Raw genomic sequence first — 13,007 nt, 5'->3', positions numbered from 1 at the left:
TGAACATAGTCCAGCCATTTCAGAAAAAAAGAAGGAAGAATAGACCGGTTAGCCTAGTGGGCAAAATGCTGGATTCTATCATAACAGTAACACACTTACAGATGATGGAGTAGATCCAATTTACAGGAGTCATAGTTATGTTTTACAAACCTTCCCTCATTTAAAATGAAACTAAAATGTTCCTGAGAGGAGAATGGTGGGAAGACTATGGCTCTGCTCAGAAATTAGGACATCATGAACAACAAACCAAACCCAAAACTGACTGAAAATCAAATTGGTCAGACTATTGAGTACAGGAGTTGAGAAGTCACGTTGCAGCTTACAGGACATTTTTAGGCAAATTTTATAATATTGCGTGCAATTCTGGTCTCCATCCTATTGGAAGGATGTTGTGAAACTTGAAAATGTGCACAAAAGATTTACAAGGATGATGCCAAGGTTGGAGATTTGAGCAATAGGGAGAGGTTGAATAGGCTGGGGCTGTTTTCCAAGGAGCGTCAGAGGCTGAGGGGTAGGATAAACAGACAAAGTCTTTTTTCTGGGGTTGGAGAGTCCAGAACTAGAGGGCACAGGTTTAGGGTGAGAGGGGAAAAATATAAAAGAGACTTAAGGGGCAACTTTTCTATGCAGATGGTGGTAAATGTATGGAATGAGCTGCCAGAGGAAGTGGTGGAAGCTAGTAGAATTGCAATATTTAAAAGGCATCTGGATGGGCATATGATTAGGAAGGGTTTGGAGAGATATTGGCTGGGTGTTGGCAGGTGGGAGTAGATTGGGTTGGGATATCTGGTCGGCATGGACAAGTTGGACCGAAGGGCCTGTTTCTTTGCTGTACGTCTCTATGACTGTGGAGAGAAAGTGAGAGAGCGAGAGAGCAAGAATGAGAGTGAGAGACAGAGAGGGATAGAATGCAGTTGCTCTGAAGGCAAGAAATAACTTTTTGTGTTAGCAGCCAATTCTGGTAAGAGTTGACTCTGCTGGTATCTTGGGGTTTTGCTGCCTAGATTAGAAAACGTTTTAGGAATTAATTGTTAAATGGTGTATGCAGAACCTTTGTTCTTCCACTGACCCTTCTTCAACTAGCCCAACAAGACGTAGAAGAAAGTGAGGAATGCAGATGCCAGAGAGTCAGAGACCAAAAGCATACTGCTGGAAAAGTACAACAGGTCAGGCAGCATCTGATGAATACGAGAGTTGACATTTCGGGCATAAACCCCATTCTGAAAGAAGGGCTTCTGTCCAAAACATCGGCTCTCCTGTCCCACTGATGCTGCCTGACCCGCTGTGCTTTTCCAACCCCATACTTTTTGATTTCAACTGGGTGTGGCCAGCCAATCATGTATTGCCCATGACCATCATAGTTGTACAGTGCCATCACAGAGCAGTTTCTGTCAGAAGGCCAGCAGAATGCCTTGTATTCAAGAGCAAAAAATACCAGCTTTATATGAGGGGAACAAATATGAGACCACCTGACATTTACACATTGCTTCTGCAACTCTCACTCTCCCCTGCTGAATTGCAGAATTTCAATTGGCACATGGTCTGTTCCTGCGTCATAAACCCGATGTGATCCTGGCAACCATATTGATGAGCAGGCAGCAAGATGTTTGCATCTCACCTTAACTGGGCACAGACAAATTGTGCAGTACAATTCCCTGCTGTCAGAACATTATTAGTCAGCAATTTTAACACACTGAAGTTAATGAAAAAGTTGAAATTTAAGTCAGAATTCAGACAATTTACAATTGTCTGTTCTGATATAATGTATATTTATAGCCCAAAGTGTACTAAATTCCCGGCAATAGAAATTATTATTTTCATGAATGCTTACGCTATATTAAAAAAAAGGTATCGTTGATTATCCTTGGAAATCCAATGACTCAATAATATTCTTGCTACTGACATCTATGCAAGATGTTCTATGCAAAACGATTGTCCATTTCTCTCACTCACTCAGATTGACAGAATGAGCAATCAGTCCCAACAGAATTGAGCACTGTCCCTTTGAGAGTCCTGCTGCATGTTTCATCCACTCCCCACCAACTGAAGCACTCTACTCACAGCAATGGTGATTGGAAGGATGCAAACAGGTAGTACAGACTGTAGGCGAGGACACAGGTATATGAAATGTTGTCAAATGCTGTAAATACAATGGTATTTATGCCCAAACCTTAAAATTAAATAAGAAGCATGAGATTAGTTTTGAAACTGTTTTGAAATAAATTAAGAGACATTGAACCATAGAGTCCTACAGCACGGCAGCAGGCCCTTTGGCCCAAACTGCCCCATGCTGACCAAAATGTCACTCTACAAAATACCCTGGAAGAACTGCAACAAACATTACATTGGATAGATGGGCAGGAAAATTGCCACCAGGATACACGAGCACCAAGTAGCCACCAAAAGACATAACCAACTATCACTGGTATCCTTACACACAGATGAAATGGGACACTAGTTCGACTGGGACAATACATCCATCCTGCGACAGGCTAAACAAAGACACCCATGGGAATTCCTAGAAGCCTGGCATTCAAACCGAAACTCCATCAGCAAATACATCGATCTGGACCCCATTTGGACTTAGAAAAAGAACCAGAAGATATCACCCATCATGACAGACTGAGACTCGTAAAGAGAAAGTAGGACAGAACACCAGCGCTTCAACAGAGGCTCACTGATTATGTTACCTAGCAAAATGTCTGAGAACAAATGTACCAACGCAGCGAGCAAACTTACAACCTGAACCACAACCTGAGCTACTAACCTTCTCAAAAATTGCAAATGTCCATCTGTCCTAATCCCATTTCCCTGCACTTGGCCCATATCCTTCTAATTCTTTCCTATCCATCTATTTGTCCAAATGGCTTTTAAATGTTGTTAATATACCCACTTCCACTGGCAGCTCATTCCATATGCATACCACTCTCCTTATGAAAAAGGCTGCCCTTCAGTTTTATTCCCTTTTATTCTTTTCCTCTAACCTTAAACTGATGCCCTTTGGTCCTCAATTCCCCAATTCTGTGAAAAGACAGAGCATTCACCCTACCTATGCCTCTTATCATCTTATACACCTCTATAAGATCCTCCCTCAGTCTCCTACACTCTAAAGAAAAAAGGTCCTAGCTTGTCCAAGCTCTCCCTATAACTCAGACCATTGAGTCCAAGCAACATCCTTGTAAATTTCTACTGCACTCTTTCCAGTTTAATAACATATTTCCAATAACAAAGTGACCAAAACTGAACACAATACTTCAAGCGCAGCATCACGAATGTCCTGTTTAACTGCAACATAACTCCCCAATTTCTATACTCATTGGCCAGACTGATGAAGGCCAGTGTGCCAAAAGCCTTCTTCACTGCCCTATCGACCTGTGACTCCACTTTCAGTAAACTGGGAATCCCTGAACTCTAAGATCCTTCTGTTCCACTCACTCCTTACAGCCTTACCATTCACCATGAAACTCCTACCTTGATTTGATTTTCCAAAATGCAAGACCTCACGCTTATCTATATTAAGTTCCACTTGCCATTTCTCGGACCACTCCCAGCTGATCAAGGTCCTGTTGCAATTTATGATAACCTTCCTCACTCTCCATTATACCACCTATTTTAGCGTCGTCAGCAAAGTTACTAATCACGCTTTGAACATTCTCATCCAAATCATTCATATAGATAACAAACAGTAATGGGCCAAGCACCAACCTCTGAAGCATTCCACTTGTTGCAGTCCAACAAGCAGCTTTCTGTTATTACCCACTGCTTTCTACCATCAAGCCAATTGTGGATCCAATGTGCCAGCTCCAACTGGATTACATGCGATCTAGCCTTTCAGAGCAGCCTACCATGTGGAATCTTATCAAAGGCCATACTGAAATCCATTTTGACTATGTCTACCGCCCCACCCTCAACCACCTTCCTGGTCACTTCACCAAAGGCTGCTAACAAATTTGTGAGGCATAGTCTCTCATTCACAAAACCATGCTGACTACTCCTAAACAAACCGTTTTTCCAAACGCATGTACACCTTAACCCGTAGAATCTTCTCAAGCAACTTACCTACCATACATGTTAGGCTTACTGATCTATCGTACCCAAGCTTTTCTTTACAGCCCTTCTTGAATAAGGGCACACCATTCCTCCTCACAGAATTAGCTGGTAGACAAAATCAATCTTATCTAGTTGCCAGTTGGCATTGCAATTTCTGTTGTTGTTTGTATTTCCAGAGGATTATGTGTGCACGTGATGGATGAATATAAGCTGTACTTTAATTCCAAGAACCTTAATTTGGATAGATATGTTTCTAAATTATTGAAATGTAAAAATCTTGAGTCATTCAACTTCAAATGTCGCATTTTCATTGCATTTGCAACAAAAATCCTGAACAATATAGGCTGAGATTTTCAGGATTCCAGATATACTGTCATCAGTTATGTATTTTAGAAGGGATTGAAATGGATGTTGATCTAAGAAATAATTTACTAATAAAGCCAATAGTCTGAGATTTTACTGGCCTGTCCCAGTGTCATACCAAAGGCAAAGGAGCTGCTCCGAATCCTATGTAAACAGCAAACTACTCAATGAGGCAGCATGTCTTAACAGCAAGGCGAGAACATCGAGGACATTACCTTTCACTGTGAATGAAAATAAGAAAGGTATCCACTTATAGTCTTTTGCATAAACGTAAGACATCTCTAAGCACCTTACAGATAATTTATAAGGGGAGGAAACGGCCTGGTGGTATTATTGCTGAACTGTTAATCCAGAGACCAAGATAATGTTCTGGGAACCAGGGTTCGATTCCTGTCATAACAGATGGCAAAATTTGAATTCAATACAAATCTGGAATGAAGAATTTAATGATAACTCATAAAAAGGTTGACTCTTTATTTTTTACAGTTGGAAAAGACCATTTCAATTAGTTCTTGTATTACAGACTATAATTGCTGTTTCTTGTCCTTTTTTGTGTGCAATAAACTGGCTTATTTATAAGATAGAGTAAATGATAGCATCTTACATTGAGTTTGAAAGTGATGTAGTTCAATCAAAAATGATTATATTAAATATAAACAAAGGGATTTAATAAACGGTGAAGATAAAGATTAGTTATGGGTGGATTACGACCCAAAATGAAAGGTACGACAGTAGACATTTAATGGTTAACACTGAAAGACAAACAAAGATGATGGAATACCACAGGTCACAACAGCATATGTTTTTGGTGGGGATAGATATTATATGGAACTGTAGGCTAATCCACAACATTCCTGTACACTCCCTGACCTCATTCCCAAAGCATGGAGCATTGGTGGGTGTTAAAGTCAGTAACTCTCTCATCATACACAAATAATTAATGGTCAAATGATTTGTTAAAGACTCAGTTGACCACAGTATTACACTGCGCACACCATCAAACAGTTGGTGTAGGCAGGAGCGTGATTCCTTTCTTATAGCAATCAAGTTGTCTGGTATCATCACTGGGTGGGATGTTCTTCATGGTGTTTCATAAGTGCCCACCTGTAGTGCTTTAAGGCTCGCTTTGGATTCTGAGCTCACTGCTGATTCTGCCTGGATGAGGTGGGAGGCATACCAGCTAATTTCACTCTCTGTAATTAGCAATGAAAATACATTCTTTTAAAGCACAGAAACCTCCCAAGTATAGTGTTCCAACTGCAGGTAACAAAACAAATCTAAGATCATAATGGATCAAAGGAAGACATCTGTAAAGTGTCAAAAAGAAAGTAAATAAAAGATTCAGAGCATTTTAGTAAAGGAGAACCAAGGAAAACATTGATAAAATGGACTATGAAACTAAACGAGTGAGAAACAAAAGCAGAGTGTAAATGTTTTTATATACATGTAAAAAGGGATAGAACAGCAAAAGCAAACGTAAATCCATTAGAAGCAGACACAATTCCAGCCCACTTAGAAAATATGATTGGATTTGGAAGAGTCTACATGGATTTAGGAAAGGAAAATCATCTTTGACAAACCTGGGAGAGTTTAAGGATCTAAATAATATATTAAATAAGAACCGATAGATGTTGTCGGTTTAGGTTTTCAGAATGTTTTCAAAAAGGTTCCACACTGGAGTGAAAAAAATTAGAGCACATGGGAGTTGGGGAAGGAATATATTAGCATGGATTGAGAACTGATTAATGGACATGAAAGAGTATAAGAACAACTGATTCAATTTTAGTTTAGTAAGCTTCAATTAGTGTGGTTCCAAAGGGGTCAGTGTTTAGGCTCCAGCTATTTATAATCTGTAGGAATGATTTGAAGAAAAACAAAATACTGCAGAGGCTGGGAATCTTAAAGAAACAAACAGAACACTCGAGAAACTCAGCAGGCCTGGTAGCATCCGTGCAGAAAGAAAGAGTTAACATTTTGAGTTCATTATGACTCTTCAGTCAGGGTTCAACATCATATTTCCAAATTTGCAGATGGAGTTTAGAAGAATGATAGGTGATCTAATGCCATCATACAAAAGTCTTGCAGGGATTGACATGGTCAACGCAGGAGGAAGGTTTCCTATATTACAATAAAGGGTGAGTCATTTTGGACTGTAATTTTTTGGAATTTCATCAATCAATCAAAAATAGGGGCAGTGAATATTCAGAAATCTTTGCCCCAAACGACAATGAAAACTCAATAGTTGAGCTTGCCCAAGGCTGAAACTGATTTATGCCTATAAATCAAGGGACACAAGATTATTACAGGAAACTGTTGTTTTACTTAAATCTCATTGCAAAGCTATCTGTTTGAAAATAGTACACAAACATGCTTACATTATGAACGTGGAGTAACAAAGGTCTTTCACCAGTTTGGATAACAAGGAGACTCCCCTGTTCCATTAACATCTCCTTAAGATAATTATACTGGAAAAGGTCTTCACTAATTCACTCACTCAAGTTTCAGAGGTTCTTGCAGATCCCAGCAGAATCACCTACAACATCATGTTTACAAATAGGTTCTGTCAAATTCAGAAGTCAACAAACGGATCTCTCCAGCATCTCCACTCTGTCTACCTCAATTAATGACATCAAGTCATACAGTGTTACAGCATAGGAAGATGCTCTTCAACCTATTGTTTCTGTACCAGTTATCAAGAACTGATCTACTCTAATCCCATTTCCCAGCACTTAGCCTTGTATCCTTTGATGTTTCAAGTGATCATCTAGACTGTTTTTAAATGCTGTAGTGGTTCCTGCCTCTACCACTGTTTCAGAAAGTGAATTTGAAACAGTGAAAGGGGATATTCCACTGTTTTAATTGTGAACAACATCTCTGCAAGGCGATCTAACACCAACATCTGGTGAAGTAAATATAGTGACTATATTCATGGGTATAAAACACAATTGCTCATTTAAACTGTTGCCAAATCAAGACTGCTCAGAACACTAATCTTGTAACATGGGCACAGCTTTCCACACTGCATCCGGTCCAAGGCTGGCAAACTGCCCAAAGGAAGTTTCCAGGAAAAACATTGGCATCCCAGTGACTGCCAGCATCAGAATGTAGGGAATAAGGAAAGCACCTGCAAAATATAGAAAAGGGAAAGTCAAATAAATTGCTTGAATATTAATGTCACCAGGTTTCATAACTAATAGTTCATTTCGTATTAATACTGGAATGAAATGTTGTTGACAGAAGAGTGTGGCTGCAGATTGTAGATTGCGTCTTTTTTTGTATTTAGATCCTGTGTACAATCAACATTCAGGGACCTATACAACAGTGTTGCTCCTAAAACCTTAGGTCAGCCACACCTGCTGATTTCTCCAGCATTCTCTATTTGTTTTACGCACCGAGCATGCGCGTTATTTTGCTTTTATTTAGCTTTGATAATTGTACTTGGCAGCCTCAGGATGACTGTCAGGAGGAAAATGCATGATTCCAATGGCCAGGAGGTTGGAAAGGGCCTCTTTATAGGATTGAAGCTTGGAATGAAAATACAATCAGTGCAGTCGAATGATGCTACTGACATTGATTCCATTTTCCTCAGGAGAGCTGTTTCTGTCATGCTTGTGGACCAGGGAAAAGAATCATGAATGTAGCAAAACAGTGTGACACCATAAGGCTTCCTGTAAGGAGGGCAATCTTTCCAGGAGTGTCAGAGAGATTCTCCAAGTTTGGGATGATGCACCACATTCTCCATTTCGTCCTGGCCATTGGAGAGCTGCAAAGTTACCTCTGTGCACCATTTCCTGTCTTGGAAAGAGGAAGGGTCAGAAACTGGAAAGAGGAGATAGGGACAAGGTGACATTGACCCCATCGACATGGGTACGATGAGATTGTGAGGCTATCCTTCAATGAACACAGACTTCCCCACCCTAACACACACCAATCATTCACCAGCATCACACTCATTTCAAACTCTTCCACCAGGAAATCCCTGCACCAAAATTAATCAATAAATAAAAACCACCAAAAATCTTCACAAGCCAGCTTTACACCACTGAACTCTTCACCATTGTGTGCAAGCCTTTACTGTCTTTCAGATATTGCCACCCAGCCCAATGTTACATTCCTGCCCTCATGACTGAAGCTTGACTGGTGCAATGTGCTGACTCTCACAGCAGGAAACTACAGATGGCCATGCATGGTATCTTCAAACGCCTACATGATTTGAGGACCTGATTTCAGACTGGAGCGGTACAACGACCTGGTGGTTAGAATAGAATCATTGAGTCATACAGCACAGATATAGACACTGCAGTCCAACTCGTCTATGCCAACCAGACATCCCAATCTGACCTAGTCCCATTAACGTCTGGCCCATATCCCTCCAAACCTTCCTCCTCATGTATCTGATATAAAAGTTGCCTTTCCAGTTTTGTAATTGTATCAGCCTTCACAACTTCCTCTGGCAGCTTGTTCCATAAAAGCACCTTCCTCTGCATGAAAACATTGCCCCTGGATTCCCTGTTAATTCTTTCCCCACTCCCTTTAAACCTTTGCCCTCTAGTTTTGGACATCTGCACCTTGGCTATTCACCCTATCCATGCCCCTCATAATTTTATAAACCACCCTAAGATCACCCCGCAACTCCAATAATCTAGGGAAAAATGCCCAGCCTATTCATGATTTGGAGGAGCCAGTATTGGACTGGGGCAGACAAAGTTAAAAGTCATACAACACCAGGTTATAGTCCAACAGGTATTTGGAAGCACTAGCTTTCAAAGCGCTGCTTCTTCATCAGGTGGTTATGAATCAGGACCTATGACACAGAATGTATAGCAAAAAATTATAGTGACACAATGATATGTTGAACACACCTAGATTGTTAAATTTTTCATCTTTTTGAATGGGTTTGCTGGTTTCGGTTCTTTAATATGTAAATCCCAGAACTTCTTTTCAGTCACATTCTCCAGATAACTTAAGGTTTTATCACAACAGGTGACATCTCAGCTCAGAGAATGCCTTGATTTCGCTGCACTTTGGATGCTGCCTGAACTGCTGTGCTCTTCCAGCACCACTGATCCAAAATCTAGTTTCCAATATCTGCAGTCATTGTTTTTACCACCTTATAGGTGTGAGGGTTTGAGTCTGTCTGTATCCCAATCTTGAGTAAAACTGGTTCTATTTCCAAAGAAGAACGTTTTTAAAAATTGTCCTCCTTCACACTCACCTGATGAAGAAGCAGCGCTTTGAAAGCTAGTACTTCCAAATAAACCTGTTGGACTATAACCTAGTTTTGTGATTTTTAACTTTGTCCAATCTATTCAGCTTCTCCCAATGGATCAAGCCCTCCAATCCCAGCAACATTTCTGTGTCCTCTCAAGTTTAACAATGCCTTTTCTATAGAAGAGTGACCAGAATTGGTTTCAGTACAGTATTACATAAGTGGTCTCACCACTGTCCAGACCAGTTTATCCTGACGATCAACAATGATAACTAGACGACCCTAAGTGGCCTGGCCAATGTTTTGGAGAGTCACAAAGTACATCCTAACTCCTATACTCAATGTACTGACCAATGAGGGTAAGTGTACCAAACGCCTCCTTCACAATCCTGTCTACCTGCGACTCTGAAGGAACTGTGAAGCTGCATCCCTCGGTCTCTGCTCAGCAGCACTCTGCAGGGCCCTACCATTAACTATATAAGCGCTGCCCTGTTTGCCCTCTCCAGTTTCCTTCCATTTGCCCACAAGCCTGTATCTTGACTTTGCTCTGAGCAATGTGTACAATCGCTACTTCACAACGGTTAGCAACCTCCGCCTCTAGGCACTTTCACTATCTTTTCCCTTCATTCTTATTCCCTTTTGTTCATAACATCAAAAACACCATTTTCCTGCGCCTTTCAGTGCTGCAGTTAGCTTTTTGACTCTCCTCGCAAGACTTCCGCCAACACATCCTGTTTGGACTACATTACCCATGGTGCCGTTAGCCATCCCTGCACTTGCGCAATGCAGTCCAACGTTTGGTCTTAGATGGACTGCCCGCGATGCCTCATGGGAGTTGTAGTTCTGACGTGCGTTCGCGCTCCGCAGCAGCTGGTGGCCAACGGCCAGGAGTTCGAATTGGAGCGCGCGAGACCCAACGAACGACGGTCACGTGGTGCGGCTTGTGTTGTTGGAGTGAGTCTGTAAATACCGGTGGGAATACACTCCCTCAATCAACATCCTCCTCATTATATAAACTACCCCGATCCTGTCCATCAATTACTTCCAGTGACGGCTCTCCCACAGTTAAATCTGGCCTTTACTGCCCTACCCCCATTGGAAAGTTACAGAGATAGCGGCTGGAATCCTTCTGCCTATCAACTATTCACACCGGGATTCCCAGTTTAGAGAGCGGCAACATCCGGGCTGTTCACACTGTGGGGAGGTTACAGCTTCTCCCCACGTCTGCAGGAGTTCCCGCTGGGTGCTCTGGTTTCCTCCCACAGTCTGAAGGTCTGCAGTTTAGATGCTGTCTGACCTGCTGCGCTTTTCCAGCAACACATTTTCAGCTCTGGTCTCCAGCATCTGCAGTCCTCACTTTCTCCAGGTCTGCAGTTTAGTGCGACTGGCCATGCTGAATTGTCCCTAGTCTTCAGGGATGTCCAGACCAAGTGGATAGGCCACGGGAAACGCAGGGATACAGGGATAAACAATGCAGAGATGATGGGCCGAATGGCCTCTATTTGCATTGGAGGGATTCTCTGATTCTTTGTGAGATGCATAATTTGACATGAGCAGTAGTAGTATGGACGATCATTAGTTGAATAGCGATGTTAAGTGCATACACTATATGGGTGGCACAGTGGTTAGCACTGCGCAGGGACCTGGTTTCAATTCCCACTTCGGGCAACTGTCTGTGTGGAGTTTGCACATTCTCCCAGTGTCTGCATGGGTGTCCTCCGGGCGCTCCGGTTTCCTCCCATAGTCTAAAGACGTGCAGGTTAGGTGAATTGGCCTTGCTAAATTGCCCATAATGTTAGGTGCATTAGTCAGGGGTGAACGTAGGGAAATGGGTCTGGGTGAGTTGCTCTTTAGCAGGTCTGTTTCCACACTGTAGTGAATCTAATCTAATCATTTCGATTGGCAACAATACTTTCAATGCAGGATCTCAGCTACCCTCTCAAATTTACTGAAATGCTGTTGAGCACAAATAAGTTAGAGTTACTACAAAAGCTTCAGTGGAGCAAAAATGTTTGAAATTGAAGCCCTTTCTGAGATGCTGTCCTCAGTTCTCCTGTGTGCTCTCCAAAGGAAATCACAAGTGACACCACCTGAGACAGTAATCTACCAGTCACTATTTGCATGTCTTGAAGTCAGCAGCAACTTCCATCTTGTCAAAAAGGTCAGTTATTTTTGTAGTGCCTGTTTGTGATTGTATGTTTTTGTTAAATTGCACACATACTGTTTTTATATTTGAAACTTGATCACAGTGCTAGTGTGGAGTAAGGGCGGATGGCATAACCGTTGGTGACCGCAGGTTAAAAATGCTCTCTGGTTCTTTGAATGTGATTTTTTTTACACCATTTACTTGTTGTCTTTGTGCTTGTTTCTCCCCTGTATTTTGGATTTCATGACAATACCTCCTCCATTTCTGTAGGCCAGGTACGGGAATCTCCATACATTGCCCAAACCCACAGCAGAACCGATCACTGAGAGCAAGTAGTCAATCTTCGAGGACCAGTTATCTCGCTCCACATTCTCGTCACCTTCACGCACACGTTCACTGGTGGCAGCCTGGGGAAAAGAGAGGAAATGGCTGATTTAAAAACAGAAATTGTTGGAGAAACTCAGCAGGTCTTGGCAGCATACATGGAGAGAAAGCAGAGTTAATGTTTTGAGTCCAGTGACCTCTCTTCAGAACTGATAGTACCTAGGAAGAAACTGTACGAAAGCTGATGACGGAAATGAGCTAACCAAGCCCAAAGGGAGAGAAAGAAAGTTAGACAAAGGAATGGTTGATAGTATGGCAGGAAAGGGGGAAAAACTGATAGGGACAATGAGTAAATGAAATTTGATTGAAGCAGCGAGGTGATAATCGGACCTACAGTAGGTAAAGGACGTTGTTAGTAGAAAGTGAGGACTGCAGATGCTGGAGATTAGAGTCAAGAGTGTGGTGCTGGGAAAGCACAGCAAGTCAGGGAGCATCTGAGGACCAGGAGAATCAACATTTTGGACAAAAGCCCAAACCTGAATTGAAGCTTGGGCAGATTCCTGATGAAGGGCTTTTGCCCAAAACGTCGATTCTCCAGCTCCTCTGATGCTGCCCGACCTGCTGTGCTGTTCCAGCCCCACACTGAAGGATCTTGTTAGCTCAGCTGGCTGGCTGGATGGTTTGCAATGCAAATAGATGGCCACAGCATGAATTCAATTTGTGCACTGTCTGAATGTGGGAGAATTGTTAGATTCAATTGCAGCTATTTTGTCACATATAAAAGCCAGGGAAACCATTTTTTAATTTCATCTTGTGCTTGCTTGCTCAAGTCTGTGTTTTCTCATGCCCGGCTAAGGCAGTTGGCCTTGCAACTGTACTGATAACTGATAAATTCTTCTCTTTGGATGGAGCTAT

The 13,007-nt window shown here is 41.9% G+C and overlaps 1 protein-coding gene across 1 annotated transcript in view; it reads right to left on the bottom strand.

Moving 5' to 3' along the window:
* LOC132819989 (sodium- and chloride-dependent neutral and basic amino acid transporter B(0+)-like) overlaps positions 1–13,007 on the bottom strand; it is a 196,615-nt gene that overhangs the window by 179,493 nt on the left and 4,115 nt on the right. Inside the window, exon 2 of the mRNA XM_060831923.1 lies at positions 11,970–12,175. Within this exon, the coding sequence (XP_060687906.1) occupies positions 11,970–12,175 (206 nt within the window). The remainder of the gene's footprint in view (positions 1–11,969; positions 12,176–13,007) is intronic.

Source organism: Hemiscyllium ocellatum, chromosome 11 (assembly GCF_020745735.1).
Source record: "Hemiscyllium ocellatum isolate sHemOce1 chromosome 11, sHemOce1.pat.X.cur, whole genome shotgun sequence".
Classification (NCBI taxonomy): Eukaryota; Metazoa; Chordata; class Chondrichthyes; order Orectolobiformes; family Hemiscylliidae; genus Hemiscyllium; species Hemiscyllium ocellatum.
Note: the sequence above shows the minus strand (reverse complement) of the source record. Positions and strands in the feature narration are given on the sequence as shown.